This window comes from Pristiophorus japonicus, chromosome 14, assembly GCF_044704955.1.
Source record: "Pristiophorus japonicus isolate sPriJap1 chromosome 14, sPriJap1.hap1, whole genome shotgun sequence".
NCBI lineage: Eukaryota > Metazoa > Chordata > Chondrichthyes > Pristiophoridae > Pristiophorus > Pristiophorus japonicus.
In genome coordinates, this window is record NC_091990.1 from 149,411,870 (window position 1) to 149,436,544 (window position 24,675).

General features: G+C 44.9%; 1 protein-coding gene across 2 annotated transcripts in view; it reads left to right on the forward strand.

The window, feature by feature from the left end:
- Window positions 1–24,675, forward strand: part of bbox1 (butyrobetaine (gamma), 2-oxoglutarate dioxygenase (gamma-butyrobetaine hydroxylase) 1) — a 348,518-nt gene that overhangs the window by 282,880 nt on the left and 40,963 nt on the right. For both annotated transcript variants that reach the window (XM_070899686.1, XM_070899687.1), the window contains exon 5: window positions 1,043–1,148. In XM_070899686.1, coding sequence (XP_070755787.1) covers window positions 1,043–1,148 — 106 coding nt within the window. The remainder of the gene's footprint in view (window positions 1–1,042; window positions 1,149–24,675) is intronic.

Below are 24,675 nucleotides of genomic sequence, written 5' to 3' on the forward strand. Positions count from 1 at the left end.
CCTATGATCTTTATCACTGGGAATTGGTGATTCAAATGGCGCGGCTCCCTCTACAGGGCACCTGGGACCTGTGTGAACAGCGCAAGTAACTCTGTCTCCTTAACCAATCAGATTTGAAGAATTGTTAATGAACAGCGCAATCTGAACCAGGAAGTGTCAGTTAGAATAGTGAATTCAATGTCAAATCAGGTACAGAAAGCAAAATAAAGAAAGGGGAAGAAAGATTGGATTTTTTGAGAGAGAGAGAGAGCGAGCAAATGTAAAATAAAATGTACACTTTTTTAACGCTCCCAACAACAATTAAAATCTGAAGCAATGAGACTCTACATTTGTAAAAGTTAATTTTCAGTGCCAGAGAGGTTATTTGGCAATAATTAAGACTTTTCATGCCGTTAAAAAGGGTACTGAAATGGACAAGCCCTACCATTCAATACATTTGAATGGGGAGCCAGGCGGTGAGATGCTCTTTTCACACCTCTCAGACAGCAACATCCAGATTTTCATGCTTAACAGCGCATCTGCACTAGCTTGAAGGTGCTGTCCAATTTGTACATAAATAGCGGTAAGCGTGTTAGCCTCCGTTATTTTTACAATAAATTCTGGCCCAATCATTTTGTTAACAATTTCAATGTGAAAAAAACTTCTGACAAGAAATATAAACCTTACAATAATGTTGAAAAATTGCAAAACTATTAATTAAATAAATAAGAGGCACTTAGTGCTAAATGACGTGCCCTCCTTTGCAATAATGCCGAGCCCAGTAATAAGTATAGTTATTAATTCCTATGTTATTGATGAAAACACATTAATGTATGAAGACGATTGTTGACATTATTAAATGTGTTTTCTTTAACAGTTCACACAATTCCAACGTATTTCTGCCTTAAATCAGAGAGATTGTTAAAGGCGAGGAACAAAGTAAACAATTGTAGTCATATTTTTGGTCAAATTAGGTAACACAAGGTTTCAAAGGATTAATTTAGCAATACTGTATCACGTTAGAACCTAACTTTGTTTTATGTGCCTCTCTCCTTTTTAAAAGGCTTACCTGGCAAGTGGAGGACAAGATTGATGCTAACAATGTAGCGTACACATCTGGGGATCTGAGCCTGCATACTGACTACCCAGCATTGCACCATCCCCCCGGGGTAAGACTGCTTGCTGTTGCCTAATAAAGAATATTAATGAGAAAAATAAAATATAAATGGGCCAGATTTCAGAGAAGTTTGCGACTGGGTTTTCGCCACGATTTGACCCTCGGCGGCGAAAACCCGGTTGCGATCCTCGGGTACCTGTTCGCGGCGGCGCTTCCAAGTACCGCCGGGAGAGTTGCGCCAACGTGCAACGACACAGATTGCATTTGCATTCGACTCTCCCGACCTGTATGCTGTGCCCAGAATAGCGACAGGTCAAAGCTGTCGGTGCAGCCCTGCCAGCAGCGGTAAGTATGAAAACCTGCAAAAAAGGTGTTAAAGTCTTTATTTTTTTTGCAGTGATTAGATAGTTCAGGGTCTTGTAAATATTTTTGGAATTTTTTTTGAATTTTTTTTTCACCTCCCAAGGCATCTCTCGCAGCGCAAACGGCCCTGGACTAAAGCTGCCGAAACTTGCGCTTTGCGCCGCGAGTGCTTGTGCAATGCCTCCCTTACCGACAGATGTAAAGGCCGAAAGTTCGGCCTAAAAACAGTAGTGCAGCGAACGCGGTAAGTTTCACGTATTGCTACCGTTTTCGCCGAAAAACCCCGAAAGCCAAAAATCCTATAGCCTACTCTTTGTTTTAATGCAAACATTTGTGTACTGTTGCTTGTGCAGCATTGTCTAATGTGACTGTTTTGCAGCACACGAATCCTCTCTCTGTCACAAAGAAGTAATCTAGGTGTAATCATCCAGTGTTTGAAACAAAGCACTGGCCATTTCTGCTAATGCTTTAAACACTTATAGAGGAGAGAGGAAAAACGTTGTTACAGGAGTACAAGGACAGTCTGGTATTTTTACTGGAAAGTTACAGAATGTTTTACGCTGAAGCAGGTATAACAATGATCAGAAGTTAAGTGATTGCAATGGTTTAAGAGAGTGATGTAACATTACCCTTCACTTTTGGGGACCCGAGGTTATATCAGAAAGGAAATTTTATTTGAGTATGTTCTCTGGTACATTAAATTTAAAAAAACTTAGGAAATCCTTAAACTCTTGGAAACTAGAAGGGGCACAGATGAAAATCTCAGTACTGCAGCTGCTGAAGGTCCAAGAAAGCAGGCCAAAATATTTGGAAATAATTGCACTTCAGGTAATATGGAAGACAGGACCACTTTGTAAAAATGATGGTGAATTCTCCGTGCGCATTAACCCATAGCAATACGGCCCATTTTCCATTTGTTGTTTTCAGTGGTGAGAAAAGTCATGCGTTAATAGAAATTTAGGCAATTTACTTAATCCTTAGAGAACCATAATCCCTTCAATCTCTCTAATTAGATTGCAGAATGATGGCAGTATAGAAAGAAAGGAGAGAGAAAAAAAGAAAAGGAGAGAAATATCGATCGGTGAGAAGCCATTTTTCAATCAATTGCAGGCAATAAATGATCAGTGAATTGAACATTGTAAAATACATATTTGTTTGGAAACTGGAGATTTTTTTCAAATATTCCGTTAAATAGAATTGTTCATCTTCAATATTATTGTGGTATGATTATTCAATATGTTCTAATTTTCACTTTGGACACTTTTCGATTGAAGAAGACCTGAATTTGCAATTTGGATCAAGGTAGCTTCAATAACTAATTTCTTCAAATCAAAGTGTCCCTCTGTGCATAGGCAATGTCCTTTATAAATCTTATGACATAATACATCCAACATCACAGCAAAGATCATTTTTATTATTTTAATAAAAGGGCTTTATTTTGGGAGAGTATCTGCTCCCCAACAGTCTAATTTGTGAGACATGGTTGCATGATTCTCCATGTGATCCAATGGCTGCTATGGTCAAATGCACTATTTTGAAGGGTTTGGTGGGGGGAGAAGGGAGAAAGAAAGAAATATTTGTGTTCCTTGGTGGTCTGATTCTGAGTATTGGAACATAGGACAGCTGGAATTCAGCAAACCTCAGGCGAGCAGGTGGATGATAGTGCAGAATGCTTGCTACCTATTGAAGCATGAGTGCCAGTCTTGGTTTCAGCACATTTTTGTTGTAGTGCACTATTTGGGACTTAGCCAAAAAGCATATTATAATAAAAGTTGTGCTGAGAAGCTCTCTAGAATCCAGGCGGAAGCATTGCCTATCACAGATTTATACAAATCAGTCAAAAGGATATCTACCAGTTCCTATTGTCTTCACACTTTTGAGCATTATTTTTTAATTTATTCATTCACAGGATGTGGGCTTTGCTGGCATGACCAGTATTTATTACCCATCCCTAATTGCCTTCAAGAAAGTGGTGGTGAGCTGCCATCTTGAGCCACTGCAGTCCGTATGGTGAAGGTACACCCACCGTGTTCTTAGGGAGGCAGTTCCAGGTTTTTAACCCAGCGATGAAGGAACAGCGATATATTTCCAAGTCAAGATGGTGTGTGACTTGGAGAGGAACAGAGTTCATGGTGTTCCCAAGTGTCTGCTACCCTTGTCCGTCTAGATCATGGGTTTAGGAGGTATTGTCGAAGAAGCCTTGGTGAGTTGCTGCAGTGCATCTTGTAGATGGTACACACTGCAGCCACATTGCATCGGTGGTGGTGTTGTTTAACGTGGTGGATGGGGTGCCAATCAAGCAGGCTGCTTTGTCCTGGATGGTGTTGAGCTTCTCAAGTGTTGGAGCTACACTCATCCAGGCAAGTGGAAAGTATTCCATCACCCTCCTGACTTTTGCCTTGCAGGTGGTGAAAAGGCTTTGTGGAGACAGGAGGTGAGTCATTCACTGCAGAATACCCAACCTCTGATCTGCTCTTGTAACCACAGTATTTATGTGGCTGTTCCAGTTAAGCTTCTGGTCAATGGTTACCCCAGGATGTTGGTGGAGGATTTGACGATGGTAATGCAATTGAATGTCAAGGGGAGATGGTCATTGCCTGGAACTTGTGTGGCACAAGTGATACTTACAACTTATCAGCCTAAACCTGGATGCTGTCCAGGTCTTCTTGTATACAGGCACAGACTGCTTCATTATCTGGGGAGTTGCAAATGGAACTGAATATTATGCAAACAAACAAACATCCCCACTTCTGACCTTATGATGGAGGGAAGGTTATTGATGAAGCGTCTGAAGATGGTTGGGCCTAGGACACTGCCCTGGGGAACTCCTCCAGCAATGTCCTGGGGCTGCAATGATTGACCTCCAACCACCACAACCATTTTCCTTTGTGCTAGGTATGACTCCAGCCAATGGAGTCATAGGCTTATATTCACTGGAACTTAGAAGAATGAGAGGGGATCTCATAGAAACATATAAAATTCTGGCAGGATTGGACAGGTTCGATGCAGGAAGAATGTTCCCGATGTTGGGAAAGTCCAGAACTAGGGATCACAGTCTAAGGGTAAGAAGGGGTAAGCCATTTAGGACCGAGATGAGGAGAAACTTCTTCATGCAGAGAAATGTGAACCTGTGGAATTCTCTACCACAGAAAAGTTGTTGAGGCCAGTTTGTTAGATATATTCAAAAGGGAGTTAGATGTGGCCCTTACGGCTAAAGGGATCAAGGGGTATGGAGAGAAAGCAGGAATGGGGTACTAAAGTTGCAAAAATGATCAGCCATGATCATATTGAATGGTGGTGCAGGCTCGAAGGGCCGAATGACCTACTCCTGCACCTATTTTCTATGTTTCTATGTTTCCCCCTGATTCCCATTGACTTCAATTTTACTAGGGCTCCTTCATGCCACATTCGGTCAAATGCTGCCTTGATGCCAAGGGCAGTCACTCTCATCTCACCTCGAGCGTTCAGCTCTTTTTTTCATGTTTGGACCAAGGTTATAATGAGGTCTGTAGCTGAGTGGCCCGAGCAAATCCTAAACTGAGGTTATTGGTGAGTAAGTGGCGCTTGATGGAACATGTCGTTGACAGTGCTATCACTTTGCTGATGATTGAGGTTAGGCTGACGGGGCGTATAATATATGCTCACAGGTTTGTAGAGCTGTTGAATTGTGAGTGGCCTAGTCAGTCATGTGATGGTCACAAGACTCAATGGGCCCAAATTTCCCAAACCCCTTTTTTCGGCGCACTCTCCCGAGATGCGCCAACTTTGTGCGCTGGAAACGGTGCCGAAAAACTTACTCACGATTCTGGCCGCTCTGCTGTGTGTCCCAGGTCCTGGTGCGGCGCTTCTCATGGTGTGGGGGCTGAGCTACAGCCCTGCGCCAAAAACAGTGCCGGCAGCTGTGCGCGTGCCCAGTAGAGCGATCGCGCATGGGCAGTAGCTCCATCCCATGATTGTGATGATGATGCCTGCAGAACGCATCCAGCCCCTATCCCAGGCCGAATGGCCTGCCACACAGGCTGGCCACTGAGGGCTGCAAGAAACAGGTTGGTACGACTGAGTTTTGATCGGGGCGAGAGAGAGGGGGGAAAAGTTGGCCATCTTTGGCTGCAGCCTAGTCGTTTGGACCGAGGATAGCTTGTCATGTAGCGACGTTGCTTGCCATGCTGGGCTGGCTTTACATTCGTTTGGTTGGGTGGCAGTCTTGTCATGTTAAAGAAGCACATATACAGTGACAGCCATGTGCTTAACCTGCATCCCATCCTGTGTATCAATAAATAACTAGCAACATGCAGTTAGGTGGTATTACAAATAATTTGTGTGTGAAGCTCTTTGAAGATGTCAGTGTGCAAAAATGCTTAGAATCAGAGTGCCGTGTGTTGCACTGGACCTCGGTGTCCTTCCACATGTGGCCCGCCTGGCTCTAGCACACTTGCCGACCGTTGAACGTGCGCCCAAGTCAGTCCAATCTCTGAACTCCTTTCGGGGCTAAATGGAGTCGTCTGCAGTCCCTCACGCGAGGGAGCCAAAGCCCCATGCCTCTGCCAGGTTTCAGGCTACCGCTTTTAAAGCCTAACCAAAAACCCCAAAAATGGGCAAAAAGGGAAAAAATTCCCGCCCGAAAAGGGTTGAAAGTTATTAGGACGGCAGCCGCTTTCTCCCTCCCCTATACCAGACTGAAGGAACTCCCACACGGCCAGCCGCTGCCGAGTTTAGTTGAAGGTAGGATTTACTTCAGCTCTTTATTTGTTAATTTAATTATTTACTTCAGTTCTTTAATTTTTATTGAATGGTTATTACTACTTGTGCTTTGTTTGGTGCTTGGTGGTGCTTGAAATGTTGTTACTTGCGCTGATTCCTTAACTGTAAGTAAGGTCTTTCTGTGCAGACAAAAGTGGACACATACGCTGCCCTAAGTTAGTTTAGTACAACTTTTTTCTGGCCAAATTGGCATAAATTGTGTAAGTGGCTGGGCACGTTCCTTTTTGAAAAATAAATTGACCTAACAAAAAACCTAACTAACTCACTTACACTGACGCAAATTAAATGGCCATATTTGCAACTAAAAAGATACACCAGAAAAATCAAGTTACACCAAAAAAAACTCATGGGGAAATTTGGGCCCAATAAAACTCCAGTCAGTTGGGTTTAGGGGATCCTAGTTGTGACCCTAGTGGATTAACTAGTAATGTGTTGTGTGATTTATTAACAAAGGTTTAACAATCAACTATTTCTTAATAGCAATGTGTTGCTATGAATGCTTAAGCAAAGAACCCGTGAAGCAAATACATTACAGACCAGTATTTGGCTGGATTGGATTTGTCCTGCTTTTTGTGGACAGGACATACCATAGCAATTTTCAACTTTGTCAGGTAGATGCCAAGGTTGATGTATATACTTGCATAATCATCATAGGCAGTCCCTCGGAATCGAGGAAGACTTGCTTCCACTCTAAAAGTGAGTTCTCAGATGGCTGTACAATCCAATGCGGGAATTACAGTCTCTGCCACAGGCGGGGCAGACAGTGGTTGAAGGAAAGGGTGGGTGGGGAGCCTGGTTTGCCACACGCTCCTTCCATTGTCAGCGTTTGGTTTCTGTATGCTCTAGGCAACAAGACTCGAGGTGCTCAGCGCCCTCCCAGATGCTCTTCCTCCACTTTGGACGGTCTTGGACCAGGGATTCCCAGGTGCCGGTGGGGATGTTGCACTTTATCAAGGAGGCTTTGAGAGTAATTGAAACATTTCAATCTGCCCACCTGGGGCTCGCTTGCCGTGTCGGAGCTCTGAGTAGAGCGCTTGCTTAGGGAGTCTCGTGTCGGGCATGCAAATTATGTGGGTGAGTGTGGTCAGTGCTTCAATGCTGACAAGGCGATATACTTGCAAGACTGTAACAGACTCATCTTGTCTCCAGGTAGATTCCATAAAGAAAGACATTTTTACATGGACAGGTCATTAGCCTGATTACCCCCCCCCCCCAAACCCCACCCAACCCCCCCACACCCCACCCCACCCCCTAAACGCCCCCCACACCCCCACCCTCCCCACACACACACACACACACCCCCCACACACACACACACCACCCCCCCCACACACACACACACCACCCCCCCCACACACACACACCACCCCCCCCACACACACCCCCACCCACACCCCCACACACCCCCCCCACACACACACACACCCCCACACACACCCCCACACACAGACACACCCACCCCCCACACACACCCACCCACCCTCCCACACACACCCACCCCCCCCACACACACACAACCCCCCACACACACCCCCCCCCCACACACACACACCCACCCCCCCACACCCACACCACCCCCCCCCCCCACACACCACCCCCACAATGGAGGCATAGCATATTTGGTCTCCCCTCTTTTCTACTTAGCTCCTGTGTTTCAGCTCTGGGAAATAACCTGTCTCTGTCCTTGAGGAACTCACTGAATCTGGAATTTCAGACAGACATGGAGACTAATTCAGAATCACCCGTCTCAAGAAAATCTATTGCCAGTTGATTATCCAGCAATGCCCAAATGATAAAATTTTTCCGGGTTGGACAGTTCTGGCTCAAACTCCAAGCCAAGTACCAGTTTCCATTCAAATGAACTGAGCTGCTTTAAGGCAAATGCAGCATACACACCAATGGTCAGTGTTTCACATTGATATTAACGTTTCTGAAGGCTTGTCAGCTTGTCTGGCAGGCATCAGACATTGGCATTTTCACTGAGGTATATTTTCCACAGTCATCTTAGAATGTCCCAAAATGTAAAATGCATGATTCCCCAGAGCTCCACGCATGTATAAGCGGCAACAATTTGTGTCAGCATTTGGACATAAAAGTGTAAATACTGAGGAAGACTGCAACAAAATACAGGAAGACATGAATAAACTTGTAGAATGGGCGTGTAATTGGCAAATGATTTTCAATAAAAGTGAAGTGTTGCATTTTGGTAGGAAGATTAAGGAGGTCACATACTTCTTGGAAAATAAGAGTCTAAATGGTGAAGAGGAGTAAAGGGAAGTAGTGACACAGATTAATAAGGCCATAAAGAAGCAAACAATGCATTGGGGTTCATTTCTAGAGGGATAGAATTATTGGCCCTGAAAGGTTCCCGTGGGCAATTGCCTCCGACCGGAGAATTTTTCCAAAAGTACCTGGTGGTTCCGGAGGAGCATGAGATTCCGTTGGAGAGGCCTTCTCTTCCCACACTGCAAAGCGCACTCTCGTCCTCCAGGTTCCCATGCAGAAGGTGCAGTCACGTGTGCATTGTTCAGTGCGCATTGTGCACTGAAAACCGGCTTTTCCGATGCCTTCCTGGGTTCGTAGAAACTTGGTACGGACCCGGGGAGGCTGGAATTTCTGGGCCAATTAAGTAGAGAAGTTATGGTAAACTTGTATAGAACCTGGATTAGACCACACTTGGAGTACTGTGCACAGTTCTGGTTTCCATATTCTAAAAAGAATAGAGAGGCACTGAAGAAGGTACAAAAAAGATTTACTAGGATGGTAGGTATAACCTCTCAGTTCTGCTATCAGGAAAGATTGAATAGGCCAAGGCGCTTTTCTCTGGAAAAGAAAAGGGTAACCTGATAGTGGTCTTTAAGATTATTAAAAGGTTTGACAGGGTAGATTTAAAGAAGACATTTCCACTTTTGAGGAAACTGAAACAGGCGGCCATAAATATAAGATAGTCACTAATAAATCTAATAGGGAATTCAGGAGAAACTCCTTTATCCAGAGAATGTTGAGAATACGGAACTCACTACCACAAGGAGTGCGACTAGCATTGAGGCATTTAAGGAGAAGCTCGATAAACACATGAGAGAGAAAGGGATAGAAGGTTATACTGATAGGGTTAGATGAAGAAGCTTAGAGGAAGAGGGGTGGAAGGAGGCTCATGTGGAGCTTAAATATCGATGTAGACTAGTTTGGGAATGACAACTTCCTCTGAATGGGGACTCAGTAATGAAGGGGCATCAATTTAAAACCGTCACTAAGAGTGAGGAGACAGCATAGTTTGAGCACTAAATAATTTGCCACTGGGACCAATTAAAAGATGCATTGATGCCTTCCTCCAAAAGGGATTATTTAGATAAATATTGGAAGCAGAAGGTTATACAGGGTGATGGGGAAAGCATGGGGCAGTGGGATTTGTTTTGGGCTACTCCCAGCACAGACACACTGGTTTGAATGGCCTCCTCTGTGTTATAAACATCTATGGATCTACCTGTAGGTTAATTTGCAGCCGACTCATGTCATCAGCTCAACCAAAACTCTGCAGCAATTATCCTATCCTATAGCAACTACTTCTCACCCATCATTCCTGTCCTCACTGGCCTACATTGATGTCCAATCCCCCAATGCCATAGGATTTTAATTTTAATCCTCATGTTTAAATCGCTCTATATTTGTAACCTTCTCCAGAACAACCAACCTCCCAAATTCTGCATTATTCTGACTCTGGCTTTTTATGCAACTCAGTCTCTTTGCCCCACCTTTGGCAGTCATACATTCAGCTGCCTAGGCCCCATGTTCAGTAATTCCTTTCCTAAACCCTTCTGCCTCTCCATCTCCCTCTCCTCCATTAAGAACCTCCTTAAAACGTACCTCTTTGACCAAGCTTTTGGTTACCATTCCTAATATCTCCTTCTTTGGCTTAGCATTTATTTTTTCCTTATGCCTCTGAAGCGCTCGAGATATTTTTCTCTGTTGAAGATATTGGGCTGAAAATTCCAGCCTCTCCGGGTCCCGATGTGCGCACGGATCTGGCGAGGCCTCGCAAAAGCCGATTCTCAGGGCGCATGCGCCAAAAACCGGCTTTTCCGATCTGTCAGGATTTCTCCATACAGATCCTCCACATCCCCGGGAGAAGGACATCCGCGCGGGAGAATTTGGGCTATTTGCCCAACTCATGCCCAGCGAATGTCCTTCAAACTTTTACACTTGGTAAAAACAGGCGCATAGCTTAATTTTACCAGTGTAACACTTTTAAAACATAAAAATTAAATATAAACAATTATTACATTAAAAACCCTGTCCATTAAGGTAAGTTTATTTTTAACCCCATTAAAGCACATTAAAAAAAAATGCCCCAAAATATATATTTTTTTCTAAAACATTTAATTACAATGAATTTTAACTATGTGAGGTGGTTTACTTATTTATTATGCTGTGTTTCGGTGTTTTAAGAGGTTTTCTCATTAATAGTAATGGGAGCCCGTACAAACAAAGCTCCCATTGTTATCAATGAGAATACTGGATTGTGATTGGTGGTCCAGGCCAACATGATTCCAGCATTTACATACGTGAAAGATATCTCACCATATGCTGCGCAACGAATCTAGGCTTCCGACCAGAATCCTACGTTCCTCCGGGACCACCAGGTACTTTCATAGATTTCTTTCAGGTCGGAGGCATTTGTATGAAATAAAGAAATAAAGGATGGTATCCAATTAAAAACAAGGGCATACAAAGTGGCCAAAAGTAGTGGGAGGACAGAAGACTGGGAAGCTTTTAAAAGCCAGCAAAGAACGACTAAAAAAATGATTAAGAAAGGGAAGATACACTATGAAAGTAAACTAGTGCAAAATATAAAAATAGATAGCAAGAGTTTCTATAGGTATATAAAAATGAAAAGGGTGGCTAAAGTAAATATTGGTCCCTTAAAGGATAAGACTGGGGAATTAGTAATGGGGAACGTGGAGATGGCAGAAACTCTGAATAAATATTTTGTATCAGTCTTTACGGTAGAGGACACTAACAATATTCCGACAGTGGATAGTCTAGGGGTTATAGGTGGAGGGGAAGACACAATCACAATCATAAAGATGGTGGTACTCAGTAAGATAATAGGACTAAAGGCAGATAAATCCCCTGGACCTGATGGCTTGCATCCTAGGGTCATGAGAAGTACCGGCAGGGATTGTGGATGCATTGGTTGTAATTTACCAAAATTCCCTGGATTCTGGGGAGGTGCCAGCAGATTTGAAAACTGCAAATGTAATGCCCCTATTTAAAAAAGGAGGCAGACAAAAAGCAGGAAACTTAGCCTAACCAGTTAGCCTAACATCTGTGGTTGGGAAGATGTTGGAGTCCTTTATTAAAGAAGCAGTAGCAGGACATTTGGAAAAGCAAAATTCGGTCAGGCAGAGTTAGCATGAATTTATGAAGGGGAAGTCATATTTGACAAATTTGCTGGAATTCTTTGAGGATGTAACGAACAGGGTGAATAAAGGGGAACCACTGGATGTGGTGTATTTGGACTTCCAGAAGGCATTTGACAAGGTGCCACACAAAAGATTACTGCACAAGATAAACGTTCACGGGGTTGGCGGTAATATATTAGCATGGATAGAGGATTGGCTAACTAACAGAGAACAGAGAGTAGGGATAAGTGGTTCATTCTCTGGTTGGAAACCAGTAACTAGTAAAGTGCATCAGGGATCAGTCCTGGGACCCCAACTATTTACAATCTATACAAACGACTTGCAAGAAGGGACTGAGTGTAACGTAGCTAAGTTTGCTGATGATACAAAGATGGAAGGAAAAGCAATGTGTGAGGAATACACAAAATTCTGCAAAAGGACATAGACAGGCTAAGTGAGTGGGCAAAAATTTGGCAGATGGAGTATAATGTTGGAAAGTGTGAGGTCACTTTGGCAGAAAAAAAATCAAAGAGCAAGTTATTATTTAAATGGAGAAAGATTACAAAGTGCCACAGTATAGCGAGACGGAGAGGTACTTGTGCATGAAACACAAAAGGATAGCATGCTTGTATAGCAAGTGATCAAGAAGGCCAATGGTATCTTGGCCTTTATTGCAAAGGGGATGGAGTATAAAAGCAGGGAAGTCTTACTACAGCTATATAAGATATTGGTGAGGCCACACCTGGAATACTGTGTGCAACTTTGGTTCCATATTTACAAAAGGATATACTTGCTTTGGATGCAGTTCAGAGAAAGTTCACTCGGTTGATTCTGGGGATGAGGGCATTGACTTATGAGGAAAGATTGAGTAGGTTGGGCCTCTACTTATTGGAATTTAGATGAATGAGAGGTGATCTTATCGAAACGTATAAGATTATGAGGGGGCTTGACAAGGTGGATGCAGAGAGGATGTTTCTACTAACGGGGGAGACTCGAACTAGAGGGCACGATCTTAGAATAAGGGGCCGCCCATTAAAAACAGAGATGAGGAGAAATTTCTTCTGAGGGTTGTAAATCTGTGGAATTCGCTGCCTCAGAGAGCTGTGAAAGCTGGGACATTGAATAAATTTAAGACAGAAATAGTCCGTTTCTTAAACGATAAGGGAATAAAGGGTTATGGGGAGCGGGCGGGGAAGTGGAGCCGAGTCCATGAACAGATCAGCCACGATCTTATTGAATGGCGGAGCAGGCTCGAGGGGCCGTATGGCCTACTCCTGTTCCTATTTTTTATGTTCTTATGTTCTTATGAAGGAAACCTCCAACCGCAATTTCCACCCCATCATACAAATCCAAGTGGTTGTTTTGTTGCTCTACTGCACACTCAGCATTGTCACTCTTTTTAACATAGCAGGATCTTTAGATTTTGGTTTTCGCTGGAAAACTGACCAGATTGTGAAATGTGATCCCAAAAATGTTCCAATTCCATGAAATACAACAACATTTAACTTATCTGGCATGGGTCAATTGTTCTCGGAGGAGAGATTGAGTAGACCAATTCTCTCGAGTTTAGAAGAATGAGAGGTGATCTCACATTCTTACAGGGCTTGACAGGGTAGATGCAGTGAAGATGTTTCTCCTGGATGGGGAGTCTAGAACCAGGGGTCACAGTCTCAAAATAAAGGGGTCGACCATTTCGGACTGAGATGAGGAGAAATTTTTTCACTCCAGAGGGTGGTGAATCTTTGGAATTCTCTACCCCAGAGGGCTTGGAGGCTCAGTCGTTGAATATATTCAAGACAGAGATCAACAGATTTTTGGATGTTAAGGGATATGGGGATAGTGCAGGCAAGTGGAGTTGAGATAGAAGATCAGTCATTATCTCATTGAATAGCGGAGCAGGCTCGAGGGGCCAGATGGCCTACTCCTGCTCCTATTTCTTATGTTCTTATGTTCTCCTGTCCCTATAAAGCAGTGACCCTGACTGGTGGCCTATATTTAGTGCTATCAGCGGTTACTGAGTTGTCAGCTTTTTTTTGAGCTGTGTTGGCTTTTTAAGAAGTTCTAGTTTGAGAATTATTTTTTGAAGTTGCCATGCATGATGCAGGCCACCTCTGTATCCAAAATGGCAAACAGCTTGGGAGCATAGCAATCACTTGAGGAAACTTGACAGTCTCAGGAGACAGGAAATATGTTACAAATCAAGGCTATCTCCCACTAAGTGGAAATACCTTGGCAATTTGCTTTTCAAAGAGAGGAGGGTGAGTGCTTTGTTTAGCTTTTACCTTCTCTAATATTTCAGAAACCTGTACGGGCCTTAGAACATCAAGTTGGTTGCCACATTATAAGTTATTACATATTATCCATCTACCATTCACTGTTAAAGGATGTTTAATATTATATAGTTCATGAAAATCTTTGAGGCTTGAGAGGACAACTGCTGGAAGATGTTTCTTGGGGGCTCAGTGCGTACTTGACAGGTTGTAGATAGGTAAGTGGTTGCTGTGAAGCTCAGTTGTCTAATGACCAACTGCTGACTAGCTTTAGGGAGAGAGAAGCTAAGCAACATCTGTTTGGCATCGAGATGATTCCAAGATGACATGCCTGGCAATAGAAGATCAGAAATGAGTCCATCCTCAATAATGTCTTGTCCCACCGGCAGGACAGATGCACTAGGGGTGCGGCACAGTGGTAAACAGTCGGGAGGGAATGGCCCTGGGAGTCCTCAACATTGACTCTGGACCCCATGAAGTCTCATGGCTTCAGGTCAAGCACGGGCAAGGAAACCTCCTGATGATTACCACTTACCGCCCTCCCTCAACTGATGAATCCTCCATGTTGAACACCACTTGGAAGAAGCACTGAGAGTAGCAAGGGCACTGAATGTACTCTGGGTGGGGGACTTCAATGTCCATAACCAACAGTGACTCGGTAGCACCACTACTGACCGAGCCCTGAAGGACATAGCTGCAAGACTGGGCCTGCAGCAGGTCGTGAGAGAACCAACACGAGGGGAAAAACCTACTTGATCTCGTCCACACCAATCTACCTGTCGCAGATGCACCTGTCCACTACTGCATTGGTAGCAGTGACCACCGCACAGTCATTGGGGAGACGAAGTCCCATCTTCACACTGAGGACACCGGCATCATGTTGTGTGGCACCACCACTGTGCTGAATGGGATAGATTCAGAACAGATTTAGCAGCTCAAAACTGGGCATCCATGAGGCGCTGTGGGCCATCAGCAGCAGAATTGAATTCCATCACAATCTGTAACCTCGTGGCCTGGCATATCCCTCACTCTACCATTACCATCAAGCCAGGGGACCAGCCTTTGGGTTCAATGAAGAGTGCAGAAGAGCATGCCAGGAGCAGCCCCAGGTGTACCTAAAAATGAGGTGCCAACCTGGGAAAACTGCAACACAGGACTACATGCATGCCATAAACAGCCATGTGATCCCACAATCAATGGATCAGATCAAAGCTCTACAGTCCTGCCACGTCGAGTCGTGAATGGTGCTGGACCATTAAACAACTAACGGGATGACAAGGCTCTATGAATATCTCCATCTTCAATGATGGCGAAGCCCAGCACGTGAGTGCAAAAGACAAGGCTGAAGCATTTGCAATTATCTTCAGCCAGAAGTGCTGAGTGAATGATCCATATTGGCCTCCTCCTGATGTCCCCACCATCACAGAAGCCAGTCTTCAGCCAATTCAATTCACTCCATGTGATATCAAGAAGTGGCTGAACACACTGGATACAACAAAGGCTATGGGCCCCGACAACATCCTGGCTGTCGTGCTGAAGACTTGTGCTCCAGAACTAGCTACGCCTCTAGCCAAGCTGTTGCAGTACAGCTACAACACTGGCATCTATCTGCCAATGTGGAACATTGCCCAGGTATGTCCTGTCCATAAAAAGCAGGATAATTCCAATTCAGCCAATTACCGCCTCATCAGTCTACTCTAAATCATCAAAGTGATAGAAGGTGTTATCGACAGTGCTATCAAGCAGCACTTACTCACCAATAACCTGCTCATCAATGCTCAGTTTGGGTTCCGCCAGGACCACTCGGCTCCAGACCTCATTACAGCCTTGGTTCAAACATTGACAAAAGAGCTGAATTCCAGGTGAGAGTGACTTCCCTCGACATCAAGGCAGCATTTGACTGACTGTGGCATCAAGGAACCAGAGTAAAACTTAAGTCAATGGGAATCAAGGGGCAACCTCTCCTCTGGCTGGAGTCATATCTAGCACAAAGGAAGATGGTTGTTGTTATGTATGCTAATGCATATACTGCAGCACTAGACCACTGACTGTACCTTCACACTGTATATACCATACCTATACCACCAGAGGGTGCTGCTGGTGGAGACCTAAGGATCATCTATACACTGCAGGTAACCAAGTATAAAAAGGAGCTCACCTCATTGTGTCCTCACTCAAGGAGCTGCAATAAAAGGACTAAGGTCACTACAGTTCAAGTACAATACCCTTACCTCATGGAGTCGTTATTAGAGTGCTTGCATATACTACAACTGGCGACGAGGTTACGAATTTCCACACACATGTCTAACCTAAGTAACAATTCACTGATGGGGAAGATTTGGATGCCTTTGTGGAAAGACTCAAAACACTTCATTGCGAATGACCTGGCTGGAGACACACTGACCTGGCTGGCTAATAAGCGCAGAGCCATCCTGCTCAGCAGTTGTGGGCCCACTGTCCACGGCCTCGTCAGGGACCTGCTAGCCCCAGTGAAGACGACAACCAAGACTTATGCGGAGCTCGTAACTATGATACAAGAACAACTCAAACCTAAAGAGAGCATCCTCACAGCCAGACACCGGTTCTACATTCACCGGCAACCTGAAGGCCAAGAAATTGCTAAATATGCTGCAGACCTGAGAAGATTGGCTGCACCGTGTGATTTTGGTGACCATCTCACTGAAGCACTAAGGGACATTTTCGTTATTGGAATCAGCTCCTCCATAAGCTGCTCTCTGCGGACATTTCCATCATCCTGCAGAAGGCAATCAAAGTGAGCCAGGCCTTCATGATTTCTGTCTGCAACTCCAAGAAGATGACGACTCATCCCCAGGCCTCTAATCTGACGAGTAGAGTGAACCAAATGGCGCCTTTCAGAGGCAAAGCTGCTGCCCCAAGTCCCGTAACCCTGAGTCCGCCACATGGGGCCAACCGGCTAGCCCCGTGCTGGCGCTGTGGAGGAAACCACAGGGCCCACCAGTGCCGATTCAAAGACTATACCTGCAAAGGTTGCAACACTAAAGGCCATCTCCAGCGAATGTGTAGAAGAAATTTTACTCACCGAGTCGCTGATGAGTTGGCCGATCACCTGGGCTCCAGCGCTGACGACGACAAAGCGGCTCAGCCCCTGGAAGAGGTGTACAGAGTGTACACCTGCACCGAGAGTTCCACGTGGAAAATGGGAGAAGAAATCAACGGTGTTCCAGTCTCGATGGAGATCCAATTGCTGATGAATCAGATGGCCTTCAAAAAACTCTGGGACAATCCCGCCGAATGACCCAAAATGTCCCCAATCCAGGCGAAGTTGCTCACTTACGCAAAAGACACCATCCCAGTCGTTGGCAGCGTGGAGGTCCAGGTGTCCCATGGCGGCGCGATGCAAAAGCTTCCTTTGTGGATCGTTGCCAGTGACGGTCCAACGCTGCTGGGAAGATGATGGATGAAGCAAATCCAAATCTTTTGGAGCGGGGAAAGCCTCCAGGCCCCGGCGATCGACATCCTACGCGGCCCCAAACTTGGATCCATCGCAGCACCAAGGAATTCCACCATCCAGTTCGACTGAGTGGCAACGACACAGATTGCACAACTCAACAGCGAGATGATCCAACCCGAACGACCAGACCTCACCTTCCGGGCTCCAGTGGCAGGACTCCGAGGGAAGAAGATCGGCGCAGAAGGTAGATTCCCGGCCTCCGTGGCAGAACCTGGGGAGAAAAGGATCACCGCAGCCTACCTCGTGAAGAGAGAGAAGATGGCGCCTGCACCACGAGGTGAAGCACCTGAAATCAAGATGGCCGCGACCAGACCACGAGGGGCACATTGAGGGAGCAACACGTGATGTCGAGCAGCGAACCGGATTGGGGTAAAGATTGCAAGACCCTCTTAAAGGAGAGCGGCAACCCGAAACAATTAAAGGGACAGTTCCACTCTTGGTACAGCGATGCCGGTGACACTAATGATAAAAGTGTAATTAATGAACGCAAGTATATAATGTACTGTTGAACAGTGATGCTGGTAATGCTAATGAGACAAATGTAACTAACAAAGGCAGGCATCCAATTGTAACCCTGCACAGAGATACTGATAGTACACAGGAAAGTGCTGTAATGGAAAGTAGGAGCCAATGTATCATGAATGCTAATGATGAAATGAGAAATGATGACGGGTTCTACATGTATGCCGACAAGACCAAAGGAAACCGCCCATGGGAAACACCCAGGTTCAGCGGACTACCCGATCATGTAGCCTGCACCTCCAGGACCAATGTGATGCCCCAGGGAGGGTGCACGCACACACACACACACACACACACACACACACACACAGTGGGAGCATACTCTCTGCAGGGCCAGCGATCAATGGACAGCACAGCCACCACCACTGGCAACCTGCCCCAGATTGGCCTACCCCCCCCCCCGGCCACCAGGACCAGCACAGGGAACAAAAGGCCAGTACCCTCCAATCTTCCCGGCAGGCCCTGGGTGACCCTGCAGCCCTCAATGGAAGACAGGGAGGCCACACCATCCTGTGGCTCTGCCCACCCCTAAACTTCCTCACTCACCCAGACATGATAATGTATGTACCTCGCCCAAAACATGCTGAACTCAAACACAGTGACATAACCAACCTGATTCCTTAGTCACTCTACATGTATGCCAATGCAGGTGTTGAGCCACACACATGGTCTATGTATGGGGGGAGGGGGGGGGGTGGATGTATGTAGCCATGAACACATGGATCACACCCAGACCCACACAACCCTCACAACAACCTCCAACCGTCCACTGCCGACCACTTCCCAATGTCATGACAATAAGGACTTTGGGGTCCACAGGGAGATACCCATTCCCTAGCAAAGACAAGAGTACCCAAAGCCCTTGCACTAAGTCGAGAGCCACAGTGCAAAAGGCTGTGGCATAAGACTTAGGGGGGAGTGTTGTTATGTATGTTAATGTATATACTGTAACACTAGACCACTGAATGTACCTTTCACACTGTATATACCATACCTATATCACCAGAGGGTGCTACTGGTGGAGACCTAAGGGTCACCTGCACACTACAGGTAAACAAGTATAAAAGGGAGCTCACCACATTGTGTCCTCACCCAAGGAGCTGCAATAAAAGGACTAAGGTCACTACAGTTCAAGTACAATACCCTTACCTCATGGAGTCGTTATTAGAGTGCTTGCATATATACAGTTGTGGTTGGTGGAGATCAGTCATCACAGCCCCAGGACATTGCTGCAGGAGTTCCTCAGGGCAGTGTCCTAGGCCCAACCATCATCAGCTGCTTAATCAATGACCTTCCCTCCATCATGTCAGAAATGGGGATGTTCGCTGACGACTCCACACTGTTCAGAGCCATTTGCAACTCCTCAGGTAATGAAGCAGTCAATATCCACATGCAGCAAGACCTGGAAGACATGCAGGCTTGGGCTGAATGGCCAGTAACATTCGTGCCACACAAGTGCCAGGCAATGACTATCTTCAACAAACAAGAGTCTAACCACCTCCCTTTGACATTCAACGGCATTACCATCACCGTATCTCCCACAAACATCATCCTGGGGGTCACAATTGACCAGAAACTTAACTGAACCAGCCACATAAATACTGTGACCACAAATGCAGGTCAGAGGCTAGGTATTCTTCAGCGAGTGTCTCACCTCCTGACTCCCCAAAGCCTTTCCACCATCTACAAGGCACAAGTCAGGAGCATGATAGAGTACTCTCCACTTGCCTGAATGAGAGCAGCTGCATCTACACTCAAGAAGCTCGATATTATCCAGGACAAGATAGCCCGTTTGATTGGCACCCCATCCACTAACTTAAACATTCACTCCCTCCACCACCGATGCACCATAGCTGCAGTGTGCACCATATAGGGATAAACTTGCATTGGAAGCAGTTCAGAAAAGGTTCACTGGGTTGATTCCTGAGATGAAGGGGTTGTCTTATGAAGAAAGGTTGAGGAGATTGGACCTATGCTCATTGGAGTTTAGAAGAAATGAGAGGTGATTTTATTGAAACATACAAGATTCTGAGGGGGCTTGATAGGTTAGATGCAGAGAGGATGTTTCCCCTCATGGGAAAATCTAGAACGAGGGAGAATAGTTTCAGAATAAGGGGTCGCCTATTTATAAAGTAAATGAGGAGGAATTTCTTCTCTTAGAGGGTCGTGATTCTTGAATCTTTGGAATTCTCTACCCGCGAGCTGTGGAGGCTGGGTCATTGAATATATTTAAGGTGAAGATAGACAGATTTTGAACTACAGTGGAGTTGAGGGTTATGGGGAGCAGGCAGCAAAGTGGAGTTGAGGCCAAGGAGATCAGCCATGAACTTATTGAATGGTGGAGCCGGCTTCAGGGGCCAAATGGCCTACTTATATTTCTCATGTTCTTATCTACACGATGCACTGCAGGCTTCTTCAGCAGAGCCTCCCAAACCCGCCACCTCTACCACCGAGGAGGACAAAGGCAGCAGACGCATGGGAACACCATCACCTGAAAGTTTCCCTCTGTGATATCTTTGACACAGCTACACAAGTACACACACTTACAAGATGGCTCCTTAACAAAAAATGTATCACATGATGTTGCTACATGACCTTTTATTGTTATTACATCAGTAGATAAGAACATAAGAAATAGGAGCAGGAGCAGGAGTAGGCCATACAGCCCCTCGAGCCTGCTCTGCCATTTAATACGATCATGGACTCATGCACTTCCCTGCCCACTCTCCATAACCTCTTATTTCCTTATCGTTTAAGAAACTGTCTATCTCTGTTTTAAATTTATTCAATGTCCCAGCTTCCACAGCTCTGAGGCAGTGAATTCCACAGATCCACAACCCTGAGAGAATAAATTTCTCCTCATCTCAGTTTTAAATGGGCGGCCCCTTATTCTAAAATGATGCCCTCTAGTTCTAATCTCCCCTATCAGTGGAAACATCCTCTCTGCATCCACCCTGTTAAGCCCCCTCATAATCTTATACACTTCGATAAGATCACCTCTCATTCTTCTGAATTCCAATGAGTTGAGGCCCAACCTGCTCAACCTTTCCTCATAAGTCAACCCCCTCATCTCCGGAATCAACCTTGTGAAACTTCTCTGCACTGCGTCCAAAGCAAGTATATCCTTTTCTAAATATGGAAACCAAAACTGTACGCAGTATTCCAGGTGTAGCCTCATCAATACCTTGTACAACTGTAGCAAGACTTCTCTGCTTTTATACTCCATCCCCTTTGTAATAAAGGCCAAGATTCCATTGGCCTTCCTGATCACTTGCTGTACCTTTTATGTTTCATGCACAAGTACCCCCGGGTCCCGATGTACTGCAGCACTTTGCAATCTTTCTCCATTTAAATAATAACTTGCTCTTCGATTTTTTTTCTGCCAAAGTGCATGACCTCACACTTTCCAACATTATACTCCATCTGCCAAATTTTTGCCCACTCACTTAGCTTGTCTATGTCCTTTTTGCAGATTTTTTGTGTCCTCCTCACACATTGCTTTTCCTTCCATATTTGTGTCGTCAGCAAACTTGGCTACATTACACTCGTTCCTTTCTTCCAAGTCGTTAATATAGATTGTAAATAGTTGGGGTCCCAGCACTGATTCCTGCAGCACCCCACTTGTTACTGATTGCCAACCGGAAAATGACCCATTTATCCTGACTCTCTGTTTTATGTTAGCCAATCCTCTATCCATGCTAATATTACCCACAACCCCATAGCTTTTATCTTGTACAGTAACCTCTTATGTGGCACCTTACCGAATACCTTCTGAAAATCCAAATACACCACATCCACTGGTTCCCCCTCATCCACCCTGCTCGTTATATCCTCTAGCAAATTTGTCAAACATGATTTCCCTTTCATAAAACCATGCTGACTGCTTGATTGAATCATGCTTTTCCAAATAGTAGTTTCTTGCTCAACAACTGACATGTTGTACACTGACTGATGATGTACTCTGTCTCTTTAACTAAATCTGGCCAACATAAATAACTGCCTGCAAAACACTTGGTCAATAAATTCCCAAGTGTTGGTCATGAAGATCTCCTGACAATTTGGACCTGAACTTATTTGGGATAACCCCATGTGATACAATCTTTATCCACTGACAATTCATTCCTCCGAATGAAGTATGTCTTCCTCCGATACCTGGTTTGGCCATACATTTGCTATGTAATTATACACCTTTGACATAACTGGGTCACGTTTGGTTGCTCTACCAATCTCTCCAACTCGAAAAATAGAATACTTTTTACCTATTGGGTGTAACTTGTGGTGGGGATGGCAACCTGGACATAGCATCAGCATTACTGTGATCAGCTGATCGGCTGTACTCAATGCCATACGTATATACTGACAAATTTCAATGTATTCAGTAGATTACACTCTAGAACCTGGTTTACAGTTACTTTATAATCACCATACCTTACCATCTGACTTAGGTATAACAACAATGAGTGTAGCCCAATTACTTAGATCTACCTTAGAGGTAATGTTCTCAGTTTCTAGTCTTTTGAGTTCTTGCTCAACTTTCTCCTTGAGTGCTTATGGTATGGGACATGGCTTGAGGTAAACTGGTCTTGTGCCCTTCTGTACTCTGACACATGCCTTGAAGTCTTGGATCGGACTGCCTGTTTCGCGGAACACCTTCGGATAGTACTTGATGACATCATCTATCAATGCAAATTTCGCTTCCACACAAAAAAATCTCAGTCCAATCCAGCTTCCATGATCCCAACCAATTTCTACCTATTAAGGTAGGCTTGTCTCCTGCCACTACTATAATAGACAAGCTCTGAAACTGATCCTTGTATTTCACCGGTATGGTGATACGTCCTACAACAGGGATTTGCTCTCCCGAGTAGCCAGCGCAGCTTTATCTTTAGTCAAAAATCATGCAACTTGTCGAGATATAGCGATTCCGGTACTACGCTCACTGATATACCAGTGTCGATTTCCATGGGTATCCTGGTTCCTGCAACGTCTACTTAGATGACGATACTTTGCAAATCGCTGTTAGATGCCTTCCTGCTCCAGAAACCTCCTGTCCTGTTGCTTCTCTTCAATGCTATGTCGTGTCTGACAATTTCTACTTCTAGCATCGAAAGTCGGTTACACTTCAGGTCGGCATGCCTTCGAAGGATGCCCAGTTTTCTTGCAGCAGAAACACTCTACTTTCATATATGGACAGCTTTGAGCGACGAGTTGTCCCAGGTATCGATAGCACGACTTCAATGCACTGTTACCATGGCCAGTTGCTGAGGCCTTGGGGCCCAATTGCCTTTTACTTTAAGCCTGCAACTGATTCACCTCAGTTGTCCAACAATTGGAAATGTCGCGATATTCTCGGGAGTATTGAGTCTCGGGATATTCATCGACATAGCTGTCTGACAAGCTAAATCAAAAATCAAGTTAACAATTTCCTTCTGATTCCTTCATTTTTCAACCCACAAACAAAGCGGTCACGCAATGCTTGGTCCTGAAAGTGTCCGAAATGAAAGTGAATGGATAGCTTTTTTAAAGCTACAATGTACTCACTGATACCTTCATCATTTAATTGATTCATGTTCCAAAACGATCATTTTCAGCAATTTCCAGGGGCTCAGGACTGTAGTGCTGAGACTCTCCATCAATGGCGTGTCTTTTGGCTTGACAAGAAACACATTTTTCAGGGTTTCATACACCTCAGGGCCTGTTTCAGTCAAGAAAATAGCCTGTTTCCTTTCTAAAACTACTGGGTTACGATTTACATCATCCGGGACTTCGATAATACTATTTGCAGTGATAAACATTCCTAGCTGCTCCACTACGCTCCGAAAGTCTCTCTGTCGCGATAGAACTCATACAAGCGCCCTATTATTCCCATAGGCATGGCCATTTGGACTCTGGAAACGTCGACAGTTCAACCAAGTGTGCTTGAACTTTGTTTGCAGAGCAGCTAAAAATCCATGGCAAAGAACCTGTCAAAGTCTCTGTCAATTTTATCTCCAACAAAAATATCGGCAAGGGAATCTAAAAATCGTATCCTCGTCACCAGTCTGTGACATCTTTGACACAGCTACACATGCACACATACTTACAAGATGGCTCCTTAACAAGAACTGTGTCACATGACCTTGCCACGTGACTTCTAATTGTTATTACATCAGTAGTCCACTAGGTGTAGCTCTATTACACCTTCCAAGTTACATACCAGCCTGACTTGGAAGTATATCGCCTTTCCTTCATCATCACTGGGTCAAAATTCTGGAACTCTCTCCATAATGGCACTGTGGAAGTACCTTCACCACACGGACTGTAGCAGTTCAAGGTGGCGGCTCACTACCATCTTCTTAAGAGCAATTAGGGATGGGCAATAAATGCTAGCCTTGCCATGACACCCACATCCCATGAACGAATAAAGGAGAAAAATAACAATCTTAGTGATCAGATATCGGAACCTGGCAAATCTGCAAGGCACAACAGTTGATGATCAATGAGCCAAGTTGGCTAATCAATGAGGCCTGAAGAAGCAGACTTGGCATCAAGAACTGACCTTCATTCTATTCTGTTCGAGATGACCCTGAAAGCCGGTTCCTCAATAGATAGGATGATCCTAGCTGGACAAGCAACTGCAACTTTAGCAGTAGTGGGTTAAACCTCTGCAGTATACATATGCGCATGGGTTCTTTCAGCCTTGGGTCTTCCCAACCTGCACCTATGTTCAATGGGCTTAGTCAAGTGAGTTGTGTTCCATGGAGAGAGTGCATGCACTTGTATCAGGCA